This window comes from Capsicum annuum, chromosome 8, assembly GCF_002878395.1.
Source record: "Capsicum annuum cultivar UCD-10X-F1 chromosome 8, UCD10Xv1.1, whole genome shotgun sequence".
Classification (NCBI taxonomy): Eukaryota; Viridiplantae; Streptophyta; class Magnoliopsida; order Solanales; family Solanaceae; genus Capsicum; species Capsicum annuum.
Window position 1 is genome coordinate 61,849,749 of NC_061118.1, and position 25,610 is coordinate 61,875,358.

The following is a 25,610-nucleotide window of genomic DNA, read 5'->3' on the forward strand; positions in this document are numbered from 1 at the left end:
TTAAGGTTTTCTTCCAAGGGAGAGATGGTGTATTGCGTTACTAGGGTCATTTATGTGTGCCAGGTGTAGATGACTTGAGGCAGCGAATTTTTGCAGAAGCGCATGGTGCGCGTTGCTCGATTCATCCAGGGGCCACTAAGATGTACCATAATTTACGGGAGATCTATTGGTGGAGTGGGATGAAGATAGATATTACAGAGTTTGTAGCTAAGTGCTCTACGTGTCAGTAGGTTAAGATTGAGCACCAAAAGCCTAGTGGGTCCATGTAGGAGTTCAGTATTCCCACATGGAAATGGGAAAAAGTGAACATGGACTTTGTGACAGGTTTGCCTCATACTCGTCATCAGCATGATTCTATTTGGGTTATCGTAGACTGGATAACCAAATCAGCTCATTTTTTGCCAGTTCATACCTCCTATTCAGCCGAGGACTACAATATTATTATTATATTATTATTATTTTTTTACTATTACTATTACTATTATTATTATAATATCATTATTCTACCAAGGGTATTTCGGTAATCTTAGTGACCCCAACCTTTACTTATATATAGTAGTAAATAAAATGGTTACACATGCAAATGATTTTTTCCTTATATTTATTACTTTTGTCCTTATTTTTGTTGTGCAATAAAATGATTACACATGCATATTATTTTTTCCTTATATTTATTAGTTTTATCCTCATATATTATTTTAATAATATTTTTATTTAGATCTTTGTAATTGAATTATACATGGTATTATATTTTAATAAATATCTTTTTATTCCTTATTAAATGACTACCAAGGGTATTTCGATAATTTTATGGTGCAATAAAATGGTTGCACATGCATATTGCTTTTTTCTTATATTTATTAGTTTTGTCCTCATTTTTATCATGCAACAAAATGGTTACATATGCATATTATTTTTCTTATATTAATTAGTTTTACCTTCATTTATTATTTTAATAATATTTTTATTTAGACCTTTCTAATTGAATGATACACGGTACTATTTTTATATAAATATCTTTTTGTTCCTTATTAAATGACTACCAAAGGTATTTCGATAATTTTATAATGCAATAAAATGGTTCCACATGCATATTATTTTTTTCTTATATTTATTAGTTTTGTCCTCATGTATTATTTTAACAATATTTTTATTTAGACCTTTGTAGTTGAATTATACATGATAGTAATTTTTTATAAATATTTTTTTGTTCCTTATTAAATGACTACCAAGAGTATTTCGATAATTTTATAGTGCAATAAATATTTCGAAATCGACGTATGTATCCTCAACTTATAGATTTGAAACTTTCAAATGAGACGTGCATCATGTACTTTTTCACAAATATCCAAATGAAAGACGTGTCACCAACTGTAGTTGCAACAATCTAACTAAATTGTTATCCAATTATATAATCACTTTAATATTGATTGGATTAATCTAGCAAGTTCAATTTTATTCCATACTAAATGTACATATTATGTTAACATTGATTCATTATATTACATTTTTCTTTTTTTATTCTTATACTAAATAATTAAAATAAGTATAAATAACATAAATACCAACCTTTTTGGAAGTAATTACACTCTCTTCTACTTTTTTAATTACTTTACTCTCATTCTTTATTAATATACATAATATAACCGACATATATATAACATTCTGTGTATATATTGAGATTTTTATAATATATTTAAAAAGTATATTAAAAATATAAGTTATGTATTTATGTAAGTTTTAGTTAAAATAAATAGAATATAATCTACGGCTATCTGGTAATACCTTACACCAAACGACCCCTAATAAGGTCTTTACACGTCGTCATACCTTTGTGTGCTACCAACTTCAGTAAATTCTCAGCCCAATCACTCTTATCACCATCCTCTCTTTTATCCGAAACAACCAAAGCTCAATGCGCATCTTCGATAGCACTTTCCCTTCTTCCAAGAAGGTACCTAACTTACTTCCCTATTTTGTGTATTAATATGTAAATACGAGTCTACGTGTATCTTTTTCTTTTGCTTGTTTCTGTAATTTTATAGTACTACCAAAAAATGGCAGGAGAAAGAGGAAAAAGAATGGTTAGGATCAAGTTTCAAGCCAGAGAATTTTATACCAGGAATAGTAATTGGTTTCATAATTGGGTTGTTGATGGATTTGTCAAAGCACTCCAAAAGTAGTAACAGCTTGAAGAAGACAAGTAATTTGCTGAACAGAAATCAACCTGAAAAGATTTTGGCACCATCTAAGGCTGATGAAGAACTCAAAATGGTTTGTCTAATTCATTCTTCTTTTCGTTCGTATCTGTATTAGCATAATTTTGATTTGTTTAATGTTGTAACATTTTAGGACCATTTGGCCATGAAAATTGTGAGTACTTGAAAAAAAGTATTTTTTTTCAAAGTGAAAATAATATTTGAAAATTGGTGTTGTGTGTGGTTATGAATATAAATTGGAGTTGTTTTTGAATTTTTTGTGTAGTTTGAACTGAAAAAGGTAAAAGATTTTTGATGTTTTTATTGAAGATTAATTTTACCTGTGTAGCAGAACACAGCCTAGTGCAGCTTAGTTTTACTTTGCTTTACTCAGGAATAGTTGCTGGTTAGTTAATTGTTGGTTAGAGTAGGTTAATTAGTTGTGCCCATCTGGCAAAGATGAGCTGGTGGTTGTATATATAGTGCAACAAACATATGAACTCAGATTATCTTCCATACAACATGTTAATTCAATTTCATCTCCAATGGAGATTCTTTTCATTCCTTCCAGAATATTCCTCTTTACTGCTCAATTTCAATATGGTATCAGAGCCAGCTAGACTGGTTAACAACCTTGATGATTGTAGGATTTTTGATCGTTGTTGCAGAGAGCTTTTCCCCTTTCCTGCATTCGTGGTTTTGTAAGTTCTGAAGTTTTCGATTCATACACGCAAAAGGTTGTTGTTAGTTGCTCGAACTTTGATTTCACTTTTTTGTTGATTAAACTCACTGAGATTAGCTTGAATTGAGCTCAGTTTTAGTTAATTGAATCTGCATATTAATGGCGGTCAATGAGAATGTCGTTAATGATGGAGAAACTTCCACATCTGCTTCATCTACTCCAAATCTAGAGGCGAGTGATGCTTTGTACATACATCCTTCAGATAGTCCGGGGATGATGCTAGTTCCAACACAATTCGATGGAATGAGATATAGATCCTTGAGGAGAGGAGTATTGCCTGACCTGTCTGTGAAGAACAAATTAGGGTTCATAGATGTAGTAGTAAGAAACCAGATACAAATTCGTCTCAATTTCGTCAATGGCAAAGATGCGATGATATGGTAACATCGTGGATTCTCAATTCACTGTCAAAGGAAATATGGATAGTGTGGAATATGTATGTAATTCAGTGGAGCTTTGGAGAGCGAACTAGAAGACAGATATGATGAAACTAATGCGGCCAACTTGTATCAAATCCAAAAGGAGATTAATGATCTCACACAAGGAGCATCAGATATAACTACCTACTACACAAAGATGAAGAAGTTGTGGGAAGAATTAAATACTCTTAGTACCAAAGATCAGTGTAGTTGTGTGTGCATTTGTGGAGCAAAGGAAAGCTTGCATAAGGTAGAGCAAGACAGGAGATTAATTCAGTTTCTCATGGGATTGGATGAGGTGTATACTGTGGTCAGAGGCAATATCCTCATAATGAATCCTTTACCATCCATAGCACAAGCTTTCTCTTTGTTGATACAAGAGGGAAAACGAAGGGAATTTCGACCTATTGGTCGATTGATGGTTGAATCAACCCCTCTTAGCCAACTGCTACAACAACAGGAATATTATGGCCAGGCCTCTCAAAATAAATTTTTCAACTAATAACCTCAGAGGAACCAACTATACATGAGAGAATAAGAATGCAGGAAGTGGTAGAAATGCAGTCATGTGTGCTTTCTACAAAAGACAAGGTCATACAAGGGATGGATGTTATAAGTTGCATGGATATCCATCCTCACAGAAAGTTCAAGGAAATGGTCAAGTTTTCAGACATGATGTGCCCACTGGCAACTCATATAACACTGGAACTCAGAATTACAGACAGAATAATAACTACAAAGGCAAAGGAGTTGTTGCCAATGTACATGTAACACCAGGAGATGCATCTGTTTGTCCAGGAGGGGACCACTTATCAAGAGAAAATCAGTCTGATAACAATCTCACAAAAGAGCAATTTGGACAGTTAATGACTCTAATGCAGCAATTTCAGAATGAGTACATGGGAGAGAATCCCAACACTGCGTGAAAGTATTGTAGTTTGCACATCTTCTATAGATTTTTATCACCCTTTATGCAGATGTTTTAAATCAAATTCTGACTTATGGATTATAGATTCAGGGATATCCAATAACATGACTTTCAATAAAAACCTTCTACAAAACATCACACCCCTGCCATATCCCATATTAGTATCTCTCCCTAATGGTTATAGAGTTAAGGTGTCAGAGTTTGGTGATGTGAAAATTTCACCCATGATCACATCACATAAGATGTTATATGTTCCCTCATTCAAGTACAACTTAATCTCTGTCCACTCCCTTTCTTCTTCCCTGAAATGTATTGTCTTGTTCACTGATACATTGTGTATGTTGCAGGCCCATTCAGTGAAGAGGCCTAATTGCGGAGATAGCCTTTACTACCTGTGCTCAAGATGCTTGAGCACCACTGGTTCCATCACCACCATATCTTCTACTTGTTGCAATGCTCTTAATAGCAATCTCATGTCTACTTTGACTAAATCTTGTGTTGTAGCTAAGAAAACTACACTCGCTAGGAGTGCTGGTGATTTGCTTTGCCACTCTGCTACAATTCCTTCTGAACATAACTCTGTTTTTACTAATAAAGTAGATATGATTGCTTCTAATTCTTGTTTATCTGTTAAGCATGACATGGACTTATTGTGGCACTGTAGACTTGGCCATATGCCCTTTGTGAAAATGAGAGGTATTCAATCCCTACCAGCTAAAATCTCTTGAAAACAACCTTTCTTGTGTTCCATCTGCCCTATGGCTAGACAAACAAGACTACCTTTTAGCAGTAGCACCAGTCACACCTAGCATATTTTTGAATTGGTCCATGTAGATCTATGGGGCCCTTATCATACTTTTACACATGCCGATTACAAATATTTCCTCACCTTGGTAGATGACTATAGTAGATCTACCTAGACACATTTATTGAGCACCAAAAGCAATGCCTTATTTGTCTTAAAGACTTTCATCACACTGATACAAAATCAATTCACACCACGGTTAAAACCATCGGATCAGACAATGGTCTTGAGTTTACAAGCAATGAAGCTTTATCTTTCTTTCAATCTAAGGGGATAAACCATTAGAAAACTTGCCCCTACACACCACAACAAAACAGTGTGGTGGAGAGAAAACACAAGTACTTACTTGAAACGGCTAGAGCTCTCTTATTTCAATCAAAATTACCTTTGAGATATTGGGGTGACTGCCTGCTAACAGCAACATACATCATTAACAGACTTCTTTCTAGTCACCTCAAAAGCAAATGCCCTTATAAGTTGTTGTACAACCAAAGACCTAATTATTCTCACTTAAAATCCTTTGGATGTTTATGCTATCCAACAGTGCCCAAAGTCCACAGTGATAAACTTGAACCAAGAACTACACCACATGTTTTCATTGGATATCCATTTGGAACAAAGGGCTACAAGGTAATGAGTCTTGCTACAAAGAGAATACAGGTCTCTAGGGATATTGTATTTCATGAGCATATCTTTCCTTTCAATTTGATAGCTGCAAAACATACTTTCCCTCCTGCACTAAAGACAGTGTACCATGATGATCCCGTGTACTCTGATTGTGGAACACCTGACATCTTAGTAAGTGATCATAAGAGTGATTTTGTTACACACGCTGCATCATCACTGAACTCAGTTCCCACACATTCATCCTCTTCACATCCTACACTACATATATCATTACATGATTTTCACTCTCCTGAACAAACCAATAATCATGCAAATGTACAAATAAGAAGATCTAACAGGGAACATAAAACTCCTCTTCACTTCAAAGACAACATATGTTCCATTCCTACTTTGAAAGCCACTCTTCCACTTAAATGTGCACCACCTGCAAGCATACACGCTAATTCACACACTAATTCATCCAATGCTAATTTCTCTTTAAGTGCATTGTTTACCAATCATCACTATGTATCCCCTGATGCTATCGCACACCATAGTTAAGCACTTGTTGAAAATGTTTGTCATGATAGTGAACCATCATCTTATGAAGAGGCAGCCACAAGCCTTGCTTGGCAAAAGGCTATGATTCAAGAATTTGAAGCATTACATGCTAACAATACTTGGGACCTTGTTGAGATGCCACCAGGAAAACAAGCAATTGGTTCAAGCATAAGGCAGATGGAAGTGTAGAAAGATTCAAGGCTAGACTTGTGGTGAAAGGATATACATAACTAGCTGGAATAGATTATACTGAGACATACTCACCAGTAGTCAAGATGACTACAATCAGAACTTTAGTAGCATGTGCCGTTAAAAAAGGTTGGAGCATGTTTCAATTTGATGTAAACAATGCCTTCCTGTATGGAGATCTTCATGAAGAAGTGTACGTGCAAGTGCCTCAGGGTTTGGATGTAGATAACCCTAAATTAGTTTGCAAGTTAAACAAGTCTCTTAATAACACTCAAATTACACTCTTGAATGGGTGTAAGCGATCGTTGTCAATACAATAACCCAACTTAGGTCGGGGTCGAATCCACAAGGAGTGAAAGCATGGAATTCAAAACTCAAGAGTGTTGATAGTCTACTAAAGGTGACCCGTAATGTGCATGAAACAAGCATAAACGTAAAATGGGGGAATTAGTTTGAATGTGTTTATAATGACAACTACTTCAATTTTAGAGCACTATCTTAACATTGAAAAATGCTAAGAGTGAATTCAATTGGGAATAGCCGTTGGGGTTATGCAATTCTAGGTGTGGGTTCATGCATAGGTACTTGACACTTAATCCAACTTTAGCTAAAAGTCATGGGTAGGCTAGATGTCAATGTATTGATGTCTATCTTTCAATTACGACACCAAATTTCACAAATGAGTTCTTTCGAACACCTCACAAGTGTGACAAGTTTGCATATCTATTACCTCAATTTGCATCCTTATGTCTAAGAGATGTCATTAAATGAGATGATTCAAGTTATTGGTTGTATTTATTCTTCACCCATATCCCCTCATTCATTGATGATATGGGTTCAAGGGTGGTTAGGGTTTGCAACCCCCAACTCTTGATTAAATCATGGAATATATGCAACACCCATCATAAATAACTAATTAGGAGAATAAGTAGCTAACACCCATGCACTACCACAACCTAAGCAAGCATAACCTCAAGATTTAAAATTAGCTACTCATAGACAAAAAAGGTAGAAATATACCAAAGTTATCATTGACTTCTTCCATGAGAAATAAAGAGAATGTAATTCCAAACTTGGAAGTTCAATAAATCTTCAATAGAAAATCACTAATTCTTCCTTGGGAATCACTCACATATATTTGTTACTCAAGATTAGTACAATGTTCTTCTAAGATAAAAAGATGGTTGCTAAGATGAAAAGATAGAAGCTAGGATGGGAAAAAGAAGCTAGGTCTTGAAAAATGAGCTAAAACCCTCTTTTAAGCTCCAATTCTACATTTGTTGAAAATTATAAAAATGCCACCTTGCTCTTGATCTGCTTGAGCGGTTCCAAAGCGGATGGAGAGTAGATTGATAGCAGCTCCAAAGCAGATGACTCTTTTCCTTCACATTTGGCCTCTTGTTGACTTGAATGACTTTCCCATCTTCCCAACTTTCAACTACATAAATGTGCATTAAGTAAGAATTACCATCAAATCAGCGGAAAAGCATGATAATTTAGGCTTAAAAGGTGCTAGCAAGTTTATCAACCCCCAAACTTAAACTATTGCTAGTCCTCGAGCAACCAAGATTAATTCAATGAGATAGGTTATTTAACTCAAATCCTCTCAGAAGAAAGCTATACCAAAGGAATAAGCTTACAAAGCTCTACAAACACTTTCCAAACATGTCATGGCAACAAACAAACCAAAGCTTTTCAATAAACACATATTTATGAAGCAAGGATGCAAGTTTGTATCAAATGAACTTTCCAAATCACAAAACATCTTAAGATAAGACACAAAATCATCAAAGATTGTCTCAATCTTCACAATGCAACTTACTTCACTCATTTACCCAAAACCGATAATAAAACGTCACCCTCTACCTAAAAGTACCGATGCCGCTCACATGCAAGAGTTAGCTCCACACACAAAAGACATTTCAATTCTTAAGGGAGCTCAAATAAAGAAAGAATTCACACTCACTCTCACAAAGAAATTCAAGTACATCGAATAGTACCATATGCTTGCCCTTTTTTTTTTTCGCCACTAATGTAGACTTAGTTTGGAATCACCAAGATCTTGCGGGTCAAGATGAAGGTTTAAGGTGCGGGAAGGAATATATATGGATCAAGTGACTAAAAGACCTCCTTCAATGCAATCGCTCAATCCTTTCTATCCCCAAAATTTTCAAACTACCCACCTTATTCTTCTTCAGATCATTTCCCTATATTTTCCTAACTTTTTGTTCAACATTCACCAAACAAGTCAAAGCCACCATTTTCTTTCTTCACTTCTTTGACCTTTTCAGGAGATTTTCTATCTATAAGCCCTTCTTAGCCCCTCACTCATCCAAATTTCTCTTTTTTTTTTTGTTTCAAGTTCTATGGGATAGGTTATTCAACTTTATCATCAAGCACATCTCTTGTCTTTTAAGCACATGTATTGACATCCTTACATACACCTTGTCTTTTCTTTGATCATCTTCTCCCAAATACACAACCCTCCAAACTTAGGCTTTTGCCTCTAATCCATTATTTAGAATATTGCAACGCATCAAAGTAGGTTAAGTGCCAAAAGAGAGATTTTCAAAAGAGTTTAGGTGTTTTAGCATGGTTATCATTACAATAAGAAAGAAAGACGAGCAAAGAGGGCCAAATGGGTTAACTAGGAAACAATGTTAAGGTAGGAATTTGGCTATGTGACGGGTCAAAAAGGGCTTCGAGTCATCCTCCAAACCAAACTTGCCTAGAATTTCGCTTGGAATACACCAAGTTCTAGACTACACATATGTACAAGAATTATTCAAAAATCTCATCACACATGGCATCGCACTCATAGGGCAAAAAGATAGTCTCCCAACCAATTTGAGCAATTTGAGCTTCATAAGTTACTCCAAGTCAAAGACTCATCATTGTAAAGAGAGAATCGAAAATTGAGTTTAATGGTCTCCTTCAAAAGAAAGCTCATGAACATCCTTGATCTTTTTTCAAAAAGAAAACTATATTTTGGGTTTTTTCTCAAAATCATTCCATTTCTTGCCAATGATATTTTGAAAGTATTTTCGAACTTTTGCTTCTTCCTAGTTAACCATAATGACTAGATACTTCACCTAAGGATGTCGCCTCGTCATCCCTCATGGGTGAATTATCACTCGGTTCGACAAAGAAACTAAACTAAAATAAAAATAAAAGATCAAAAGAAAGAAAATGAAATTTTGCTCCTTAGGAAAGAATCGAGTTTTGAAGAAAATCCTTGGAGTTTATTAGACACGTATATACAAAAGGTGACAAGAGCAATGCGCACAATCGGATACCACATTTATATTAAGCGCATGACACAAATTCAACAACAAAAAGACAATATTTGACATCATTATCAAAATGCCCGACAAGGGCCCATCCAAAGCAATGCCAATAATAATAAAAAACAATATAAGCCCCACAAGGGCTAAAGTAAATAAACATGACAAAATGTAACGTGTACACACAAACAACAAAGTGATAACATAGAGTATGTCCATATAATCTGTCTAACCAAATGCCATAAAGTGAAATAGTAGGTACCGACCATCAAATGAATCATAAAAATGCCCCCCCCTAAAGACATTGCATTGGGGAGTAAAAGAGAGTAGAGGAGGGTAAAGATTCCCTGTGGCGCGCTAGGCACTCGGATCTGGCGGTGAAGGATCGTACTGTCTCAATAGGAACCTCGTCAAACTGGGCTCCTCTCATCGAGTCTACTGTGAAGGGTGACTCATCATTACGTCGAGTGCTAGAACTAGCCCCAACCATCCGTGCATGCTCATCATCCCTAGATAATTGCAAGGTGAGCTCAACTTGTCGGGCCTCAGGTAGCCCCTCTATAAGATCTACCTTGGCTTCATCATCAGTGTCTTCATGACCCTCTCCGAACAAATCATCAAATGGAAGCATTGGGCCAGAAGCCTCCGGAGGAAAAACAATCTCCGTCTCATCAAGACCGAAGGAGGGCTGTCCGGAGTGAAACTCTGCCCGTAAACTATCAAGATCTGCCCTCACAGATGTCACCCCCTTACAATCTCCTCTCGCCTCAAGCATGGCCACTCTCTGCTCTAACTTTGCTATGCGGGCACGTAGAGATTCTATAGCAACTTGAATAAATTGAGGAATGTCCGCCACCAATCGGGTAAGAGTAGCATTTTTTGCCAAAGTCATGGAAGCAACCTTGGCAAACGTCATTGTAGAAGACCATGCCGATTGTGTGGGCCGAGGTGGTGGTGCGGTGCTTGATGATGGAGGAGTATCGGTAGAATCATGATGAGTCTCAGCATCAAGTGTAGAATTCGGAGGGATCTCCATTCCCTCGGCAACCCTTTCGCACCCGAGTCTACCAAAACCAAAGCTTTTCTCTTTATGCTCGTAGGGTTATCCTTATCCTTGCAATGTGTGATGTCAATGACTCCGGTGCATATAACCCGTCTATCAATCTTAGAGAGTAGCGGTTCTTTGAACTCAAGGCAAAGCATAGATATGAGTGTCGGAAAGGGCAATAAAGTGCCCGGTTGCTTTGACCTTAACTTCATCATCTCCCTGGACAATTCTCCTGGATTGATAGCGATTTTATCAATGATACATCTGACAATGATAGCCCTATCTATCGTGACATCTTGGTCATTTCTTGAGGGGAGTAGACGGTTACCAACAAATCCAAGCCAATGTTTGGCTTGAACCGAAAGATCTCTCCTCTTGATCGGAAGGTCAACTTTCACCAAAACATCATACAACACACAAACGAACTTTTTGATTGAACGATCGGCCATTAGAAGCCTCATAGTGGTAGGCTTAGGAGCACCCAAGCCTAATTTTCGAAACACGACAAATACAACAACAACAACATACTCGGTGTATTCCCACATAGTAGGGTCTGGGGAGGGTACAGTGTACGCAGACCATACCAGTACCTCAGATGAAGTAGAGAGGCTGTTTTTGATAGACCCACGGCTTAGGACCTATAGCAGTATAACAAACACAAATCATAAATGCATATAAACTCGTACTGTCTGCAAAATAATACTACAACCTCAAGATAATACTAAAACTCATGCACAAGAAACTTCAGATACAAATAAAGAACGCTCTTCTATTGTTACCGACACTCTCTCCCCCTATCCCTCTACCCTAATCCGTGCTCTCCACACCTTCCTATCAAGGGTCATGTCTTTCGTAAGCTGTAACTGCTCCATATCATGCCTAATCATCTCTCTCCAATATTTCTTCGGCCTACCCCTACCCCGCCTAAAACCATCTATAGCCAGTGTCTCACCTCCGCATTGGAGCTTCAGAGCCCCTTCTCATCACATGCCCGAACCAACGTAACCTTACTTCTCGCATCTTGTCCTCCATCGAGGCCACTCCCACCTTCTCCCGAATAATCTCATTCCTCACCCTATTTTTCCTGGTATGGCCACACATCCATCGCAACATCGTCATCTCCGCCACGTTCAACTTTTGGATATGGGAGTTCTTAACTGACCAATACTCCGCTCCGTACAACATAGCCAGCCGGACTACTATTCTGTAGAACTTCCCTTTAAGCTTCTGGGGCACCTTCTTATCACATAAAACTCCCAAAGCGAGCCTCCATTTTAACCACCCGGCCCCCGATGCGTGTCATCCTCGTTAATTTCACCATTGCCCTGAATCATAGACCCCAGATACTTGAAACTCCCCTTCTTCTGAATGACTTGAGAGTCCACTCCATAACTACGCCAGCCTCCTGCGACACATCACTAAACTTACACTCTAAGTACTCCATCTTGGTCTTACTTAGCCGAAATCCTTTAGGCTCAAGGGTCTGTCTCCAAATCTCTAACTTGTCATTAACTCCTCCCCGAGTCTCGTCGAGCAGTACCACATCATCAGCAAATAACATACACCAAGGCACCTCCCCTTGAATATGTCGTGTCAAAACATTCATCACCAAGGAAAATAAAAAAGGGCTAAGAGTCTATCCTTGATGCAACCCTATCAAAATAAGAAAGTGCTCCGAATCTCCACCCACCATCCTCACCCGAGTCTTCTCGCCATCATACATGTCCTCTTAATCAACCTAGTGTACGCCACAGGCACCCCTCTAGCCTCCAAGCACCTCCACAGAATCTCCCCGGGAACTCTGTCATAAGCTTTCTCAAGATCAATAAACACCATGTGCAAGTCCTTCTTCCTTTCCCGAAACTGCTCCACTAATCTCCTCACAAGGTGAATGGCCTCAGTAGTCGAACGACCTGGCATGAAACCGAACTAATTCGAAACACGACAAATGGCATCAATTAATACTTGCCCCAAGATCACACAACCCTTTTCCAAATTTGTACATGCCGATAGTGCAAGGAATAGTAAATGCACTCGGGTCTTCTTTCTTCACCACCATTGTGCTAGACATTATAGCACTACAATTGTGGGTTACCTCAATTGTTTTAAAATCCATGACTCGCTTCTTTGTAACCAAGTCCTTCATAAATTTAGCATACCTGGGCATTTCTTGTAAGGCTTTTAGCAAAGGAATATTCACCGATAAATTGCTAAATTTTGCTAAATTTCACAAGAAACTTCTTGAACTTGGTATCATCATCCTTATTCTTGAGCCTTTGTGGGAATGGGGGAGGAATTTTGATTTGTGATAATGGAACAATTACACTGGGTTTGTTGTTGTTGTTGTTGTTGATAATGGAACAATTGGAGTTTCATCCGCTTTGGAGTATCATCATCAACCACCTTAGAAGCTTTCTTACTTTTAATATTTTCTTCAACTACCTTCGGCCGTTCAACACTTGTCTCATTAGGCTTTGGATCATCATCATTTGGCTCTTCTATCCGCTTCTCTTTACATTGGCTTGTTCTTCATTTCCCTTTTCATTGGTGTCTTCACCAAGATCAACATCTTTACTATGAGTCTGACCACTCCTAGTGACAATAGCCATGATGTGAGCATCATTCTTAGGATTGACAATCGTGTCACTAGACAATCCACCCTTTGGTCTTGCATTAAGTTGTGCCGAGATTTGGTCCAATAGAGTTTCAAGTTGCTTGATAGAGGCCGAGTGAGATGTCACCATTTGATTGAGTTGTGAGAAGTCACCTTTCATCTCTCTCACCATCTTGTCGGTCCCCTCAACACCCATTAAAATCTGAGCAAGGACATCTTCATTTTTTAGCTTATCCGGGTCAATGGAACTTGACACTTTACCCTTTGCTCGATCATGTGGAGGCACGTACCGGTCATAATCTCTCTCCTCATCTCTCCAATCCCAATCTCTATCACGATCTCTTTCCTTCCAACCTTGATTCCCGCCTTGCCTTTGATAGGTAGGGTGAAAACCCCCCGCTTGGTTTGACAAGAACCGAATCTCTTCATCAAGGGCCTCCGTTTCCTCATATCATAAGCTCTAGCACTCTTAGAAGCAACGACATTGACCGCCTTAGGAGGAGCTCCCATCACATGCTTGGTGAGAAGATCAAGTTGTGTCATCTCTTTGGCCATATTTGCATCTCTTTCTTCATCCTTTTTCTTTTGCTCTTAGCTTATAAAAGGTGCGGAGGGAGCCCCCACGGCCACCTCGGTATCTCTTGTGTGCCACCCTCTACTTTGCTTGGTCACTTGATCTAACAAAATCGACGCAACACCATATGATAGTTTGACAAGAGAACCCCTCGGCCGCATTATCGACTACCATCTTATTCAATTGATCCAATGCCCTGTAGAAAATTTGAAGAAACATTTTATCCGGAACCTCATGATTTGGGCATTGTATTAACTTGTTATTGAATTGTTGCCAAGCCTTATATAACGGTTGGCCATTAAGTTGGCGAAAGTTGGTGATTTCATCCCTTAGTTGCAACATTCGAGAAGGGGAAAAATATCTTTCCAAAAATGCCTCTGTGAGCTCACTCCATGAAGTGATAGATCCCGCGGACAAAGACCGCAACCATAAGACCGCTTCTCCCGTCAAAGAGAATGGGAAATGACGTAACCGGATTGACTCTTGACATATGTGGGCTATGTCAAATGGAGAACACACATCAATAAAATTCTTCAAGTGTAGATTAGCATCCTCATCTTGGCCTCCAAATAACCCTTTCATTTGAAGCTAATGAAGCATCACGCTAGTAATGTGAAACACTCCATTTCCTTCCGCCGGTGGAATACAAATAGCACTAGCTCGGCCCACATCACCGAGGTGATCCGCATCCTCAAGATACCCATCAACCGTCCCGGCATTACTATCGTATTGGCTCATAGTATCGTGTATACTATTATACGCACCTGAGAAAGAATGGAAACACCAAACAATGTAAAATAAAACATTACGACTAACCTAAAGTAACTAAAAACACTACTAGAGTGAAAACTATGTTTCACTCCCCGGCAACGACGCCATTTTTGATAGCGCTCAAATTACACTCTTGAATGGGTGTAAGAGATCGTTGTCAATACAATAACCCAACTTAGGTTGGGGTCGAATCCACAAGGAGTGAAAACATGGAATTCAAAACCCAAGAGTGTTGATAGTTTACTAAAAGGTGCCCCGTAATGTGAATGAAACAAGCATAAATGTAAAATGGGGATATTAGTTTGAATGTGCTTATAACGACAACTACTTCAATTTTAGAGCACTATCTTAACGTTGAAAAATGCTAAAGTGAGTTCAATTGGGAATAGGCCTTGGGGTTATGCAATTTTAGGTGTGGGTTCATGCATGGGTACTTGACACTTTATCCAACTTTAGCTAAAAGTCATGGGTAGGCTAGATGTCAATGTATTGATGTCAATCTTTAAATTACGACACCAAATTTCACAAATGGGTTCTTTCGAACACCTCACAAGTGTGACAAGTTTGCACATCTATTTTCTTAATTTGCATCCTTATGTCTAAGAGATGTCATTAAATGAGATGATTCAAGTTATTGGTTGCATTTATTCCTCACCCATATCCCCTCTTTCAAGGATGATATGGGTTTAAGGGTGGTTGGGGTTTGCAACCCCCAACTCTTGATTAAATCATGGAATAAATGCAACACCCATCATAAATAACTAATTAGGAGGATAAATAGCTAACACCCATGTACTACCACAACCGAAGCAAGCATAACCTCAAGATTTAGAATTAGCTACTCATAGACAAAAATGGTAGAAATATACCAAAGTTATCATTGACTTCATCCATGAGAAATAAATTGATTTATGTTCCAAACTTGGAAGTTCAATAAATCTTCAATGGAAAATCACTAATTCTTCCTTGGGAATCACTCACATATTTTTTTTACTCAAGATTAGTACAATGTTCTTCTAAGATGAAAAGATGAGTGCTAAGATGAAAAGATAGAAGCTAGGATGGGAAAAATAAGCTAAAACCCTCTTTTAAGCTCCAACTCTACATTTGTTAAAAATTACAAAAATACCACCTTGATCTTGATATGCTTGGGTGGTTCCAAAGCGGATGGAGAGCAGATGGATAGCAACTCCAAAGCAGATGCGAGGCGGATGCGAAGCGGATGACTCTTTTCCTTCACATTTGGCCTCTTGTTGATTTGAATGACTTTCCAATCTTCCCTTTTTAACTTTCACCTACATAAATGAGCATTAAGTAAGAATTACCATCAAATCAATGGAATAGCATGATAAATTAGGCTTAAAAGGTGCTAGCAAGTCGTCAAATTGACGATTTATCATCTCTTTATGGACTAAAGCAAGCACTCTGTTCTACAAGAAAAATGGATCACTGATGGTGTTCCTAGCTGTGTATGTTGATGATGTTATCCTAGCAGGAACGAATTTGGAAGGAATGGTATTGCTTAAGAGTTATCTCCATGAGACATTCAAGATCAAAGATCTTGAACATTTACACTATTTCTTGGGCATGGAGGTACTTGACACAGAAGGAGGTGGCATTATTCCTCAGAGGAAATTTACCATGGACCTGCTCAAAGAATACAACTGTTTTGACTATAGTTCCGTGTGTTCACCACTTGATTCTACTATCAAACTAAGAGCTAAAGAAGGGGATCCTCTGCCAGATCCTACATACTACAGGAAGCTTATAGGCAAGCTGAATTTTCTCACCAATACAAGGCTAGATATAGCATTTAGTGTGCAGCAGTTAAGTCAGCATATGCAAGATCCAAGAATACCTCATCTACGAGCAGCCTTTCATTTGCTAAGGTACCTGAAGAAAGATCCAACACTTGGCATCTACATGTCCAATGATCCTGATTGTACAGTGAAAGCATTTTGTGATTCTGATTGGGCTTCTTGTCCAGACTCAAGGAGGTCAGTTAGTGGGTACCTGGTGCTTCTGGGGAACAGCCCCATTAGTTGGAAGTCCAAGAAGTAGGACACTATTTCCCTATCATCTGCAGCAGAGTATAGATCCTTAAGGAAAGTAGTGGGTGAGCTGGTGTGGCTTGACAGGTTGTTTAATAAGCTAAATATTTATCATCCATCTCGTATTGAGGTATATTGTGATAGCCAATCAGCAATACATATGGCTCGAAATCCGGTCTTTCATGAGCGTACGAAACACATTGAAGTTGACTGCCATTTTGTCCTGAAGAAGCTTCAGGAGGGGCTTTTCACTCTTCATCATGTTGCTACCAATAATAAGTTGGCAGATATCCTTACAAAAGCACTCACTGAAGTTAAACATTCCAATGTTTTATGCAAGTTGGCAGTGAAGTCATCACCTCCAACTTGGGAGGAGGGGTATTGAAGATTAATTATACCTGTGTAGCAGAACACAGCTTAATGCAGCTTATTTGTACTTTGCTTTAATCAGGATTAGTAGATGGTTAGTTAATTGTTGGTTAGAGTTAGTTAGTTAATTAATTAGTTGTGTCCAGCTGGCAAAGATGAGCTGGTGGTTGTATATATAGTGCACAAACACATGAACTCAGATTATCCTCCATACTACATAATCCAATTTCATCTCCAATGGAGATTCTTTTCATTCCTTCCAGAATATTCCTCTTTACTGCTCAATTTCAATAGTTTTCAAATTTCTGAATTTTAAATTCCCGAGTTTTATGGTCAGACGAAGTTTTTCGAATTTCAACTTTGGGAAAAAGTAAAATATTTCATGTAGAAACGCCCCTTTTATTTTTCCAGGTCAGGTGTAGGGTATTTCTCAGAGCGGGTAGAGTGGGTTTCTCATATGGTCACTCAACCAAGCAATAATTATTTTTTTTTGAGATAATATTTTTTTTTTCTTTTTGAGATAAAACCAAGCAATAATTATTATTTCAAAAATAACTTTCTTTGTTGAATAAAATTGGAATCATGAACAAAGTGTGACTTTTTGAGATAATAACTATTAGCTAAGTGTCCATCTAAGATATCAACCCGTATTTTTCATTTCTATTAGTGCAGTTTTTTAATTACTATATGGAGTTTGTAGTAATATTTATACTGAAAGGACATACAACTGAACAAGGGAATGCAACGTGAATTATCTGATAAATATGTCATGATAATAAAACAGGCAGATGAAAGGATTAATTGGAAACTAGTTTTAAGATGATCAGTCACTCCTTTAAAGAAAAGAAGGCATTTATTTCCAAAGTTTGTAACTTTATATACTGGTAATTCTTGATTTGGCCCTCATAATGCAAAAACTAACTAGACATGCAAAAATTGATGGATGATACTAGTGAGTGGAAATCCTTGCACGTTCAAATATTGTTACAGTGTATTATTCTTAACTTTTGTCTACGATATAAATGTTCAGACTAAATCTTTTCATGTGAAGTGTTCCTTCAGCAATGAATTCTCAGGCTTTGGAAATGTGTTAATTATCAGATGCCCCCATAAAAATTTGTAACTATATTGCTGTAGCCGAGGTAGGGAAATCTTAATTTTTGATACCTATCACTAGAAGAAATACTTCCTTTAGTGTCAAAGTTGTTGCTAGGTTTCTTGAGAATTATAGGGTGCATTTACATTTATGAGGGATTGGAAATTGGCATACTCACCGAACACACTTTGCATAGAAGGTAAATTTAGATTACAGAAAACATAACTTCATCACAATTTAGCTCCAAATAGTGCTGCTTTTCTCCCTTCTTTTGACATGTGATTTGGCTGCTAACTAGTAAGAATGGGAGCTGAGTAGCACAAAGGCAATTATCATTCATATAATTTAGTTTTCCTGAACAAAATGGGAACCTTGTTTACTCCATATCGTGTTTCCTCATCTTAAATACACTAGAATCCAGCTTTCCCCCCCTTTTTTTTTGTGTGTGTTTGAGAGAGAGAGAGAGAGAGAGAGAGAGAGAGTTATCTTCTCTTTTCTTAGAAAAAAGACAGTACATTGACATTACCATATATTTATAAGCCAATTAAAAAATATAACAAACTCTAAGATTATCATCATCATTATTATTAGTACTATTATTTATATATATAGTTAACTTATTTTTTACTTTTTCTTTTTGGTATGATGATGACAAGAGTTGAGCTTAAATGGTGAAACGTCATTATCGAAACATATATAGTGATATTTGTTGCGTCTAAGAATATGTTTGGCTGCCTCTATGTTGAATATATTTCTACAAAATGCTATTTCTGACCTTGAGATATCTAATACCAGGTATTAGTTGTCAGACAAGACCTGAAAATGGCACAAGGAAAAGTTGCATCTCAGTGTGCTCGTAAGGAACCTCTTGCATTTTGATGTTGCCATCCTTCCATATTTCGCAAGTTCTTCATGATGTTTTTGTGGTTTGTGTGACAATTTTAATGGTTTAATTAAACGACGCAGATGCTGCTACTGGCATGTATGCAGACCTTATGCAAAGGTATCTCTACATGGATTTTGCCCTACTGCTGAGAACAATCAAAGACATTAACCCTGAGTGGCCATTTTCGTTAGAAAGGACGAGCAGAACTAAGTAGTTTTACAATTACACCAACCGCATTGGCTCTAAAGCTCCTTGCTGGTGACGTGCAGCTACAAAATTCCATTTAGTTGTATTAAACTTAGAACTTTGTTGTCCTGAGATTGTACTTACCTGAGGAGTGTTCTTTTGTTAGATGAAAAAAACTACAATACGTGCTCAACCTCCACAAGCCCCATACTATATCTGATCCAAATTACATTTCTACTCCTGATGTTCTGAAATTTTATCCAGTGCAGTGCAACGCTGTGTTCTGTCTCTACTGCGGATGCACACCCCTTCTCAATTTCTATCCTCATCATGTGTCTTTTGTTATGCATGTAAATATATGAAATCTGAAAATCTTTTGCTGGTTTAAAAATTCTTCTCTTTTAAAGCGGTATTATTCTTAACCCATCCTAAAAAAGAAGAGAGCTATATTGTTCTCAAAAAGTATCCAAGAAAGCATTTTGCCTGTAACAACCTAAAGGCCCCATTTCTTTTGCAGATTACCAGTTTCTTATTTTTTTTTTCTTTCATTCCTATAAAGATATGAAGTTCTGAGGTAGTGGTATGGACTGCGTACACTTACCCTCCCCACACCTCACTTGGTGGGAATATACTGAGTATGTTGTTGTTTGCCTATAAAGATATGAAGTGGCATTGTTTGATAATTTATTGGAAGAATTACCTAATGCAGTGATCAGTATCTTTTGAGGCAATGGGAGCAATGTGGACAGCCCAAAATAGTTGTTACCTGCAAGAATCAGCAAGAAATGTAAGCAGGTGATCCTACTCTATGTTTCTTTGCCCTTAGACACCAGCAACGTCCATGCATACTTGTGAAGAATGATTGGCACTATTTTATAAAATGACAACTACGTTTTAGGCCCAAACAAGTTGAGGCCAGGTGTATGAATCCTCATTTACCGTGATTCTCCATTTAAGATGGACACTGTTTTATATGTTTGGATTCTTTGGAAAATGTTATATCAGGAATAAGTTGAAGGAAGCAGCTGAGAACATTGGTCTTCCAACTTTTGTGGTTGCTGATGCAGGACGTACACAGGTATCCTTCTCAAGGAATAATGTAAAAAGTGATGATACTTCGGTGAAATATATAAATAGTATTTTAAGAACTTGCAGAAGAGAGCTAGCATTGGAACAATAGTGGAGTTGTTCTCTGGTAATGTATTCTTCACAATTTAAAATCATGGAAATAAAATCTTCATAAAATTTTTAGGGGAAGGCTGCATATGCTATATGTCGTACTCTCCACCTACCTCTGCACTAGTCAGGGAGCACTTCATTCATGGAATAAGCTCTTTTATTAAAAAAAATATGTAGAGATGAGAGTGAATTATAGAGAAGAAAAACTGTTTCAAAATACTTCCAATTTCTTGGGATCGATGTGGACATAGCGAAGAACACAACAAAAATAGAAGGAAATGATCTATTTAAGCGATATCAACTAAGTTACGATTAGTAGCTATTAGTATTACACTGACATTAGGTCTGGTGTTTGTTTGGAGACTTCTGAGTGTGATTGATAGTTTGTATATTCTTGTAGGGATACGTGTAGATTGGAGAATTTCTAGTTTTAATGCACTTCCAAATCGCAAAAGAAAATTATCTTGTATTGGATATACAGATGGTTTAAATAAACGATTTAACTAATTTGGTATTAGGCATAATTTATTGATCCATTAAGAACATCTAGAGACTGACAAGGGTATGCTGCAGTATCTATGCTTGTTGGCAGCTCTCAGTTGCAGAAAGCATATTAGAGGCACGTTATATCATTCTTCTCATTACATAGGAAGAATATGAGGTCATGATTATGTGAGTTAATTAGTAAACCTAGAGAAATTCTTACTGTGTAGCTTCCTGAGGAATCCTGTTCATTCTCTCTCCCTCTCTTTTTTTCTTTTTCTAGAGCACCAAATGCTTCTCTTGCTTGGAAACTAATATCAGATCCTAAGATTTTACTGCTGGAGGCTGATGGATATCTTCTTGCTTTATCGTGTGCAATTGACAGTCCTCAGAACATGCGTATGTTTTTTGGAATTTTTATGATGCAGGTCGCATCAGGCTCTAGGACAGTTCTTGCAGTTGGACCAGGTATAATTCTTAATCTGTTTGCTGTTATTCGTATGGTTTTTTCCCTTTTTCGTTTCATATTCTATTGCTTTATAACTAGTTTGTGAGTATATTATATGTGGTTGTACTTCTGCAGCTCTATTACCTTTCTGATGATATATTTACCAGTATTTTGTGGTACTGAATTTATATTCATCTGATTTATCTATTAGAGTCTATACGTAAAATATTAAGGCCCAAGTAATCTATTCTTCAGGTTTTCATCTATGTAGAATGCTCTCTTTTAATTGGTTATCAAAAGAATGTTCACTTTTAACTAGCCCGTTCTATGGCAGTCAGAATAAACCTCTGCACGCCCCAACCGCTCTTGTTTACAGTTGTAAGATTGCTTTGAGAACTGTCCCCAAATCATCTTTTGCTCTTTCAATAAAAAACGGAAAATTTTAAATTACATTAATGATTACAACAACAACAACAACAAACCTAGTGTATTCCCACAAAGTGAGGTCTGGGGAGGGTAAGATGTACGCAGTCCATACCACTATCTCCGAAGAAGTAGAGAGGCTGTTTCCGATAGACCCCCGGCTCAGAATCTCGAATAATACACCAAGATCGTAAAGGAACATGTAACAGGAAAGGTTGGCATGCAGACAAAAGAAATAATAGAAATAAATATCAGCGAAGTACGGAATAAGAGAAATACGAGCAATTAGAAATAAGAACTAGGACACCCACTTACCTACCCCACCCGAACTCACCTGGCTAAAGGCTCCTACTCAAGGACATAGGCCTGGGGTTACTGCCCGGATACGCACTCGCGCTCCTAACACCTAGCCACAATCCATACACTCGCCCTAACCTTCTACCCTAATCCGCGACCTCCACACCTTCCTGTCTAGGATCATGTCCTCAGTGAGTTGCAGCTGCTCCATGTCATGTCTAATCACCTCTCTCCAGTAATTCTTCGGCCTACCTCTACTCCTCCTAAAACCATCTAAAGCCAGTCTCTCACACCTCTGAACTGGGGCATCCGTGCCCCTCATCACATGCCCAAACCATCTCAACCTTCCTTCTCGCATCTTATCCTCCACCGAAGCCACTCCCACCTTCTCTCGAATAGTCTCATTCCTAACTCTATCCCCTCTAGTAAGTCCACACATCCATCGCAACATTCTCATTTCCGCCACCTTCAGTCTTTGGATGTGGGAGTTCTTGACTGGCCAACACTCCGCTCCATACAGCATGGCCGGACGGACTGCCACTCTGTAGAATTTTCCTTTAAGCTTAAGGGGAACCTTCTTATCACACAACACTCCTGAAGCGAGCTTCCACTTCATCCATCCTGCTCCAATACGTTTAGAGACATCCTCATCAATCTCGTCATTCCCCTGGATAATAGACCCAAGATACTTAAAACTATCCCTCTTACAAACAACCTGAGAATCTAAACTCACCACCACTTCATCCTTCTGACTCGCGTCACTAAACTTGCATTCCAAATACTCCATCTTGGACCTACTCAACCTGAACCCCGTCGATTTCAAGGTTTGCCTCCAAACCTCCAATTTCTCATTCAGACACCCCCATGTCTCATCAATCAGCACTACATCGTCCGCAAATAACATACACCAAGGCACCTTACCCTGAATACTTCGCGTCAACACGTCCATCACCACCGCAAAAAGGAAAGGGCTAAGAGTCGATTCCTGATGCAGATCTGTCTCGACCGGAAAATGCCCTGAGTCACCTCCCGCCGTCCTCACTCGAGTCTTCCCTTTATCGTACATGTCCTTAATAGCTCTAATGTACGCTACCGGAACACCTCTCACCTCTAAGCATCTCCAAAGAACCTCCCTAGGGACTTTGTCATACGCCTTCTCCAAGTCAATGAACACCATGTGCAAATCCCTCTTCCTTTTCCTATACTGCTCTACCTATCTCCTTACTAGATGGATTGCCTCTGTCGTTGAGCGACCAAGCATATAACCAAATTGATTCTCCGAAATGGACACTACTCTCCTCAATCTCCGCTCGACCATCCTCTCCCAAATCTTCATAGTGTGACTCAACACCTTAATACCCCTATAGTTGTTGCAACTCTGAACATCGCCCTTGTTTTTATATAACGGAATCATCGTACTCCATCTCCAAGCGTCAGGCATTCTCGCAGTCTTGAAAATGACGCTAAACAAATCTGTCAACCACCTTAAATTCCATTAATAGATTATGAGATGCTGCAAATCCTATTGCTTTACAAAAGAAATATTTGGAAACAGCTTTTTGAGGGATGTTAAGAAACCATTTCAAGATATAGATAACATGGTGCCTGTGAATGGGGATAAACATTTCCAGTTTGTGCACAACTTGTACTCTAATGTCTTTGGTGCTATGCTCAAAACTTGTTCTACCATTGAGCAGGAAGCAAGTCCGCGGTAGATTCAGTGACCGGAAAGCTGCGCCTCCTTTGATGATATTGATAGCATCTGCTGGAACCCGTATTCAGATTTGAGCGGGTAAATTTGCAGCAACATTTGATCCATGTTTCTTACAGAAGAGATGCCATAGCTGCTGACATGAGGATTTGATAGATGTGCTAATATTTTTTTTTGGGTCAAACAAAGATTTTATTTATTTTACAATGATACTACAGGGACAGTTTGTGGCATAACCACTAAACAAGTACCAGCAGAAGTAAGACTAGCTATAGTAGAATTCCTAAAATGTACAACTGGACTGTAGGAATATCATTATTAGCAATATACATATTCTGATGAAGTGGTGGACACTTCACCCTCCTAGGTACCAAATCTCCACGCTGATCTGCATGCAAAATATCCATCAAGGATGGCGGAGACTCCCCAAAAAAGCACAGCTGTAGCGGGGAGCTATGCACGAAAGCAGCAGCAGTAGTAGCAGATAATAAAGCATCTTCTTTGCGAGGCTTGATACCTTTAATTGGATAGCCCAAGTACTTACCAAATTTATCTCCTTCCCTAATGTTAAAAACGTCCTGAGCAATTGATTTGTTCCCAACAGAGGTATTCGCGGAAAAGAAAATTCTGGACTTTGCAAAGTTAATCCGTTGGCTTGATATAGAAGAGAAGTGAGCCATGACAAAAGATATATTAGCACAACTTGTGGGTGTAATCTCCCCACAAAGGATAATATAATTCGCAAAATATAGGTTGGAGATAGGATGAATTCGTGGAGCAACTTTGAGAGGGGATAACGGGTCATGTTGATTATCATAGAGAGGTGTTCCGTACAAAGAATGAAAATATAAGGGGATAACGGGTCAACTTGTCAAATACCTCATGTAGGTGTAAAAAAGTTGGTAGGGCAACCATTAATCAAAATCGACATCGAGGTAGAAGAAATACAAGATGTAGGTGTAAAAGAGTTGGTAGGGCAACCATTAACCAAAATTGACGCCGAGGTAGAAGAAATACAAGACATGATAAGCTTTACCAGATTCTTTGAAAAATTAAATAATAGAAGAGTATCGTAGATAAAGGACCACTCAATGCGATCAAAAGCCTTTTTAAGGTTGGTCTTAAGCAACATAAAGTTCTTACTACCCTTAGTGCGCCTGAGGAAGTTCTTGAATTATAATAACACTATCAGAATCGCGCCTTTTCGCAAGAAAACTAGATTGCGTTGGGCCTATCAGCTCAGACAATAAAGGCTTAATACGATTAACAAGAACTTTGGTAGTGACTGTGTAAATTGAGTTGCAAAGACTTAGACGAAATTAGCTGATAGATGTCGCTGACTGGGATTTAGGAACTAGATAGATATAGGTCCTATTAATTTCATGAGGAATCCCCATTGGTGAATACAACAGTATAAAAATCCAAGACAGATCCCCTAACTATATTCCAAAATTTTTGGGAAAAGAAATGGTGCAGGCCATCAGGGTTAGGCGCTTTGAAAGGTTTGAAGGAGTGCACTGCGAAGAGCAATTCATGCAAAGTTAAACAACCATCCAAGGATGCATGGGACAAAAAAGGCACCATATGAAATGGTGCACATTAATGTTGGATCGGGCTATGAAAAAGGTCGCTGGTATATAAATTATCGTAGAAGTGCATAATGTAACCCTGGAGAGCTTCATTACCAGAGATCCAATAGCTAGCAGAGTCCCTAAGGGAGAGGATGCGATTTCTTCTTCAAT

The 25,610-nt window shown here is 38.1% G+C and overlaps 1 protein-coding gene across 4 annotated transcripts; it reads left to right on the forward strand.

The window, feature by feature from the left end:
• The first annotated feature begins 1,803 nt into the window (after positions 1-1,803).
• LOC107838974 (peptidyl-tRNA hydrolase 2, mitochondrial) lies at positions 1,804-24,211 on the forward strand. 4 transcript variants are annotated; one of them, XM_016682283.2, is made up of 9 exons: positions 1,804-1,954; positions 2,065-2,274; positions 2,867-2,899; positions 19,051-19,111; positions 19,222-19,258; positions 20,037-20,114; positions 20,333-20,405; positions 21,375-21,457; positions 23,855-24,211. In XM_016682283.2, exons 1-8 carry the CDS (start codon positions 1,916-1,918, stop codon positions 21,432-21,434), a joined length of 591 nt encoding a protein of 196 aa, XP_016537769.1. In that variant the 5' UTR covers positions 1,804-1,915; the 3' UTR covers positions 21,435-21,457; positions 23,855-24,211. The 4 variants fall into 4 exon arrangements, with proteins under 4 accessions (XP_016537769.1, XP_016537768.1, XP_016537770.1 ...); XM_016682282.2 differs by having other exon boundaries at positions 21,418-21,457; XM_016682284.2 differs by lacking the exon at positions 2,867-2,899 and having other exon boundaries at positions 21,418-21,457.
• The last annotated feature ends 1,399 nt before the right edge of the window (positions 24,212-25,610 follow it).

Excerpts from the sequence above, each read along its gene's own strand:
- LOC107838974 (XM_016682282.2), top strand. The coding sequence starts at position 1,916 with ATGCGCATCTTCGATAGCACTTTCCCTTCTTCCAAGAAG. Across the intron at positions 1,955-2,064 it reads CTTTCCCTTCTTCCAAGAAG|GAGAAAGAGGAAAAAGAATG; the intron begins GTACCTAACTTA and ends AAAAAATGGCAG. Across the intron at positions 19,112-19,221 it reads AGTTGCATCTCAGTGTGCTC|ATGCTGCTACTGGCATGTAT; the intron begins GTAAGGAACCTC and ends TAAACGACGCAG.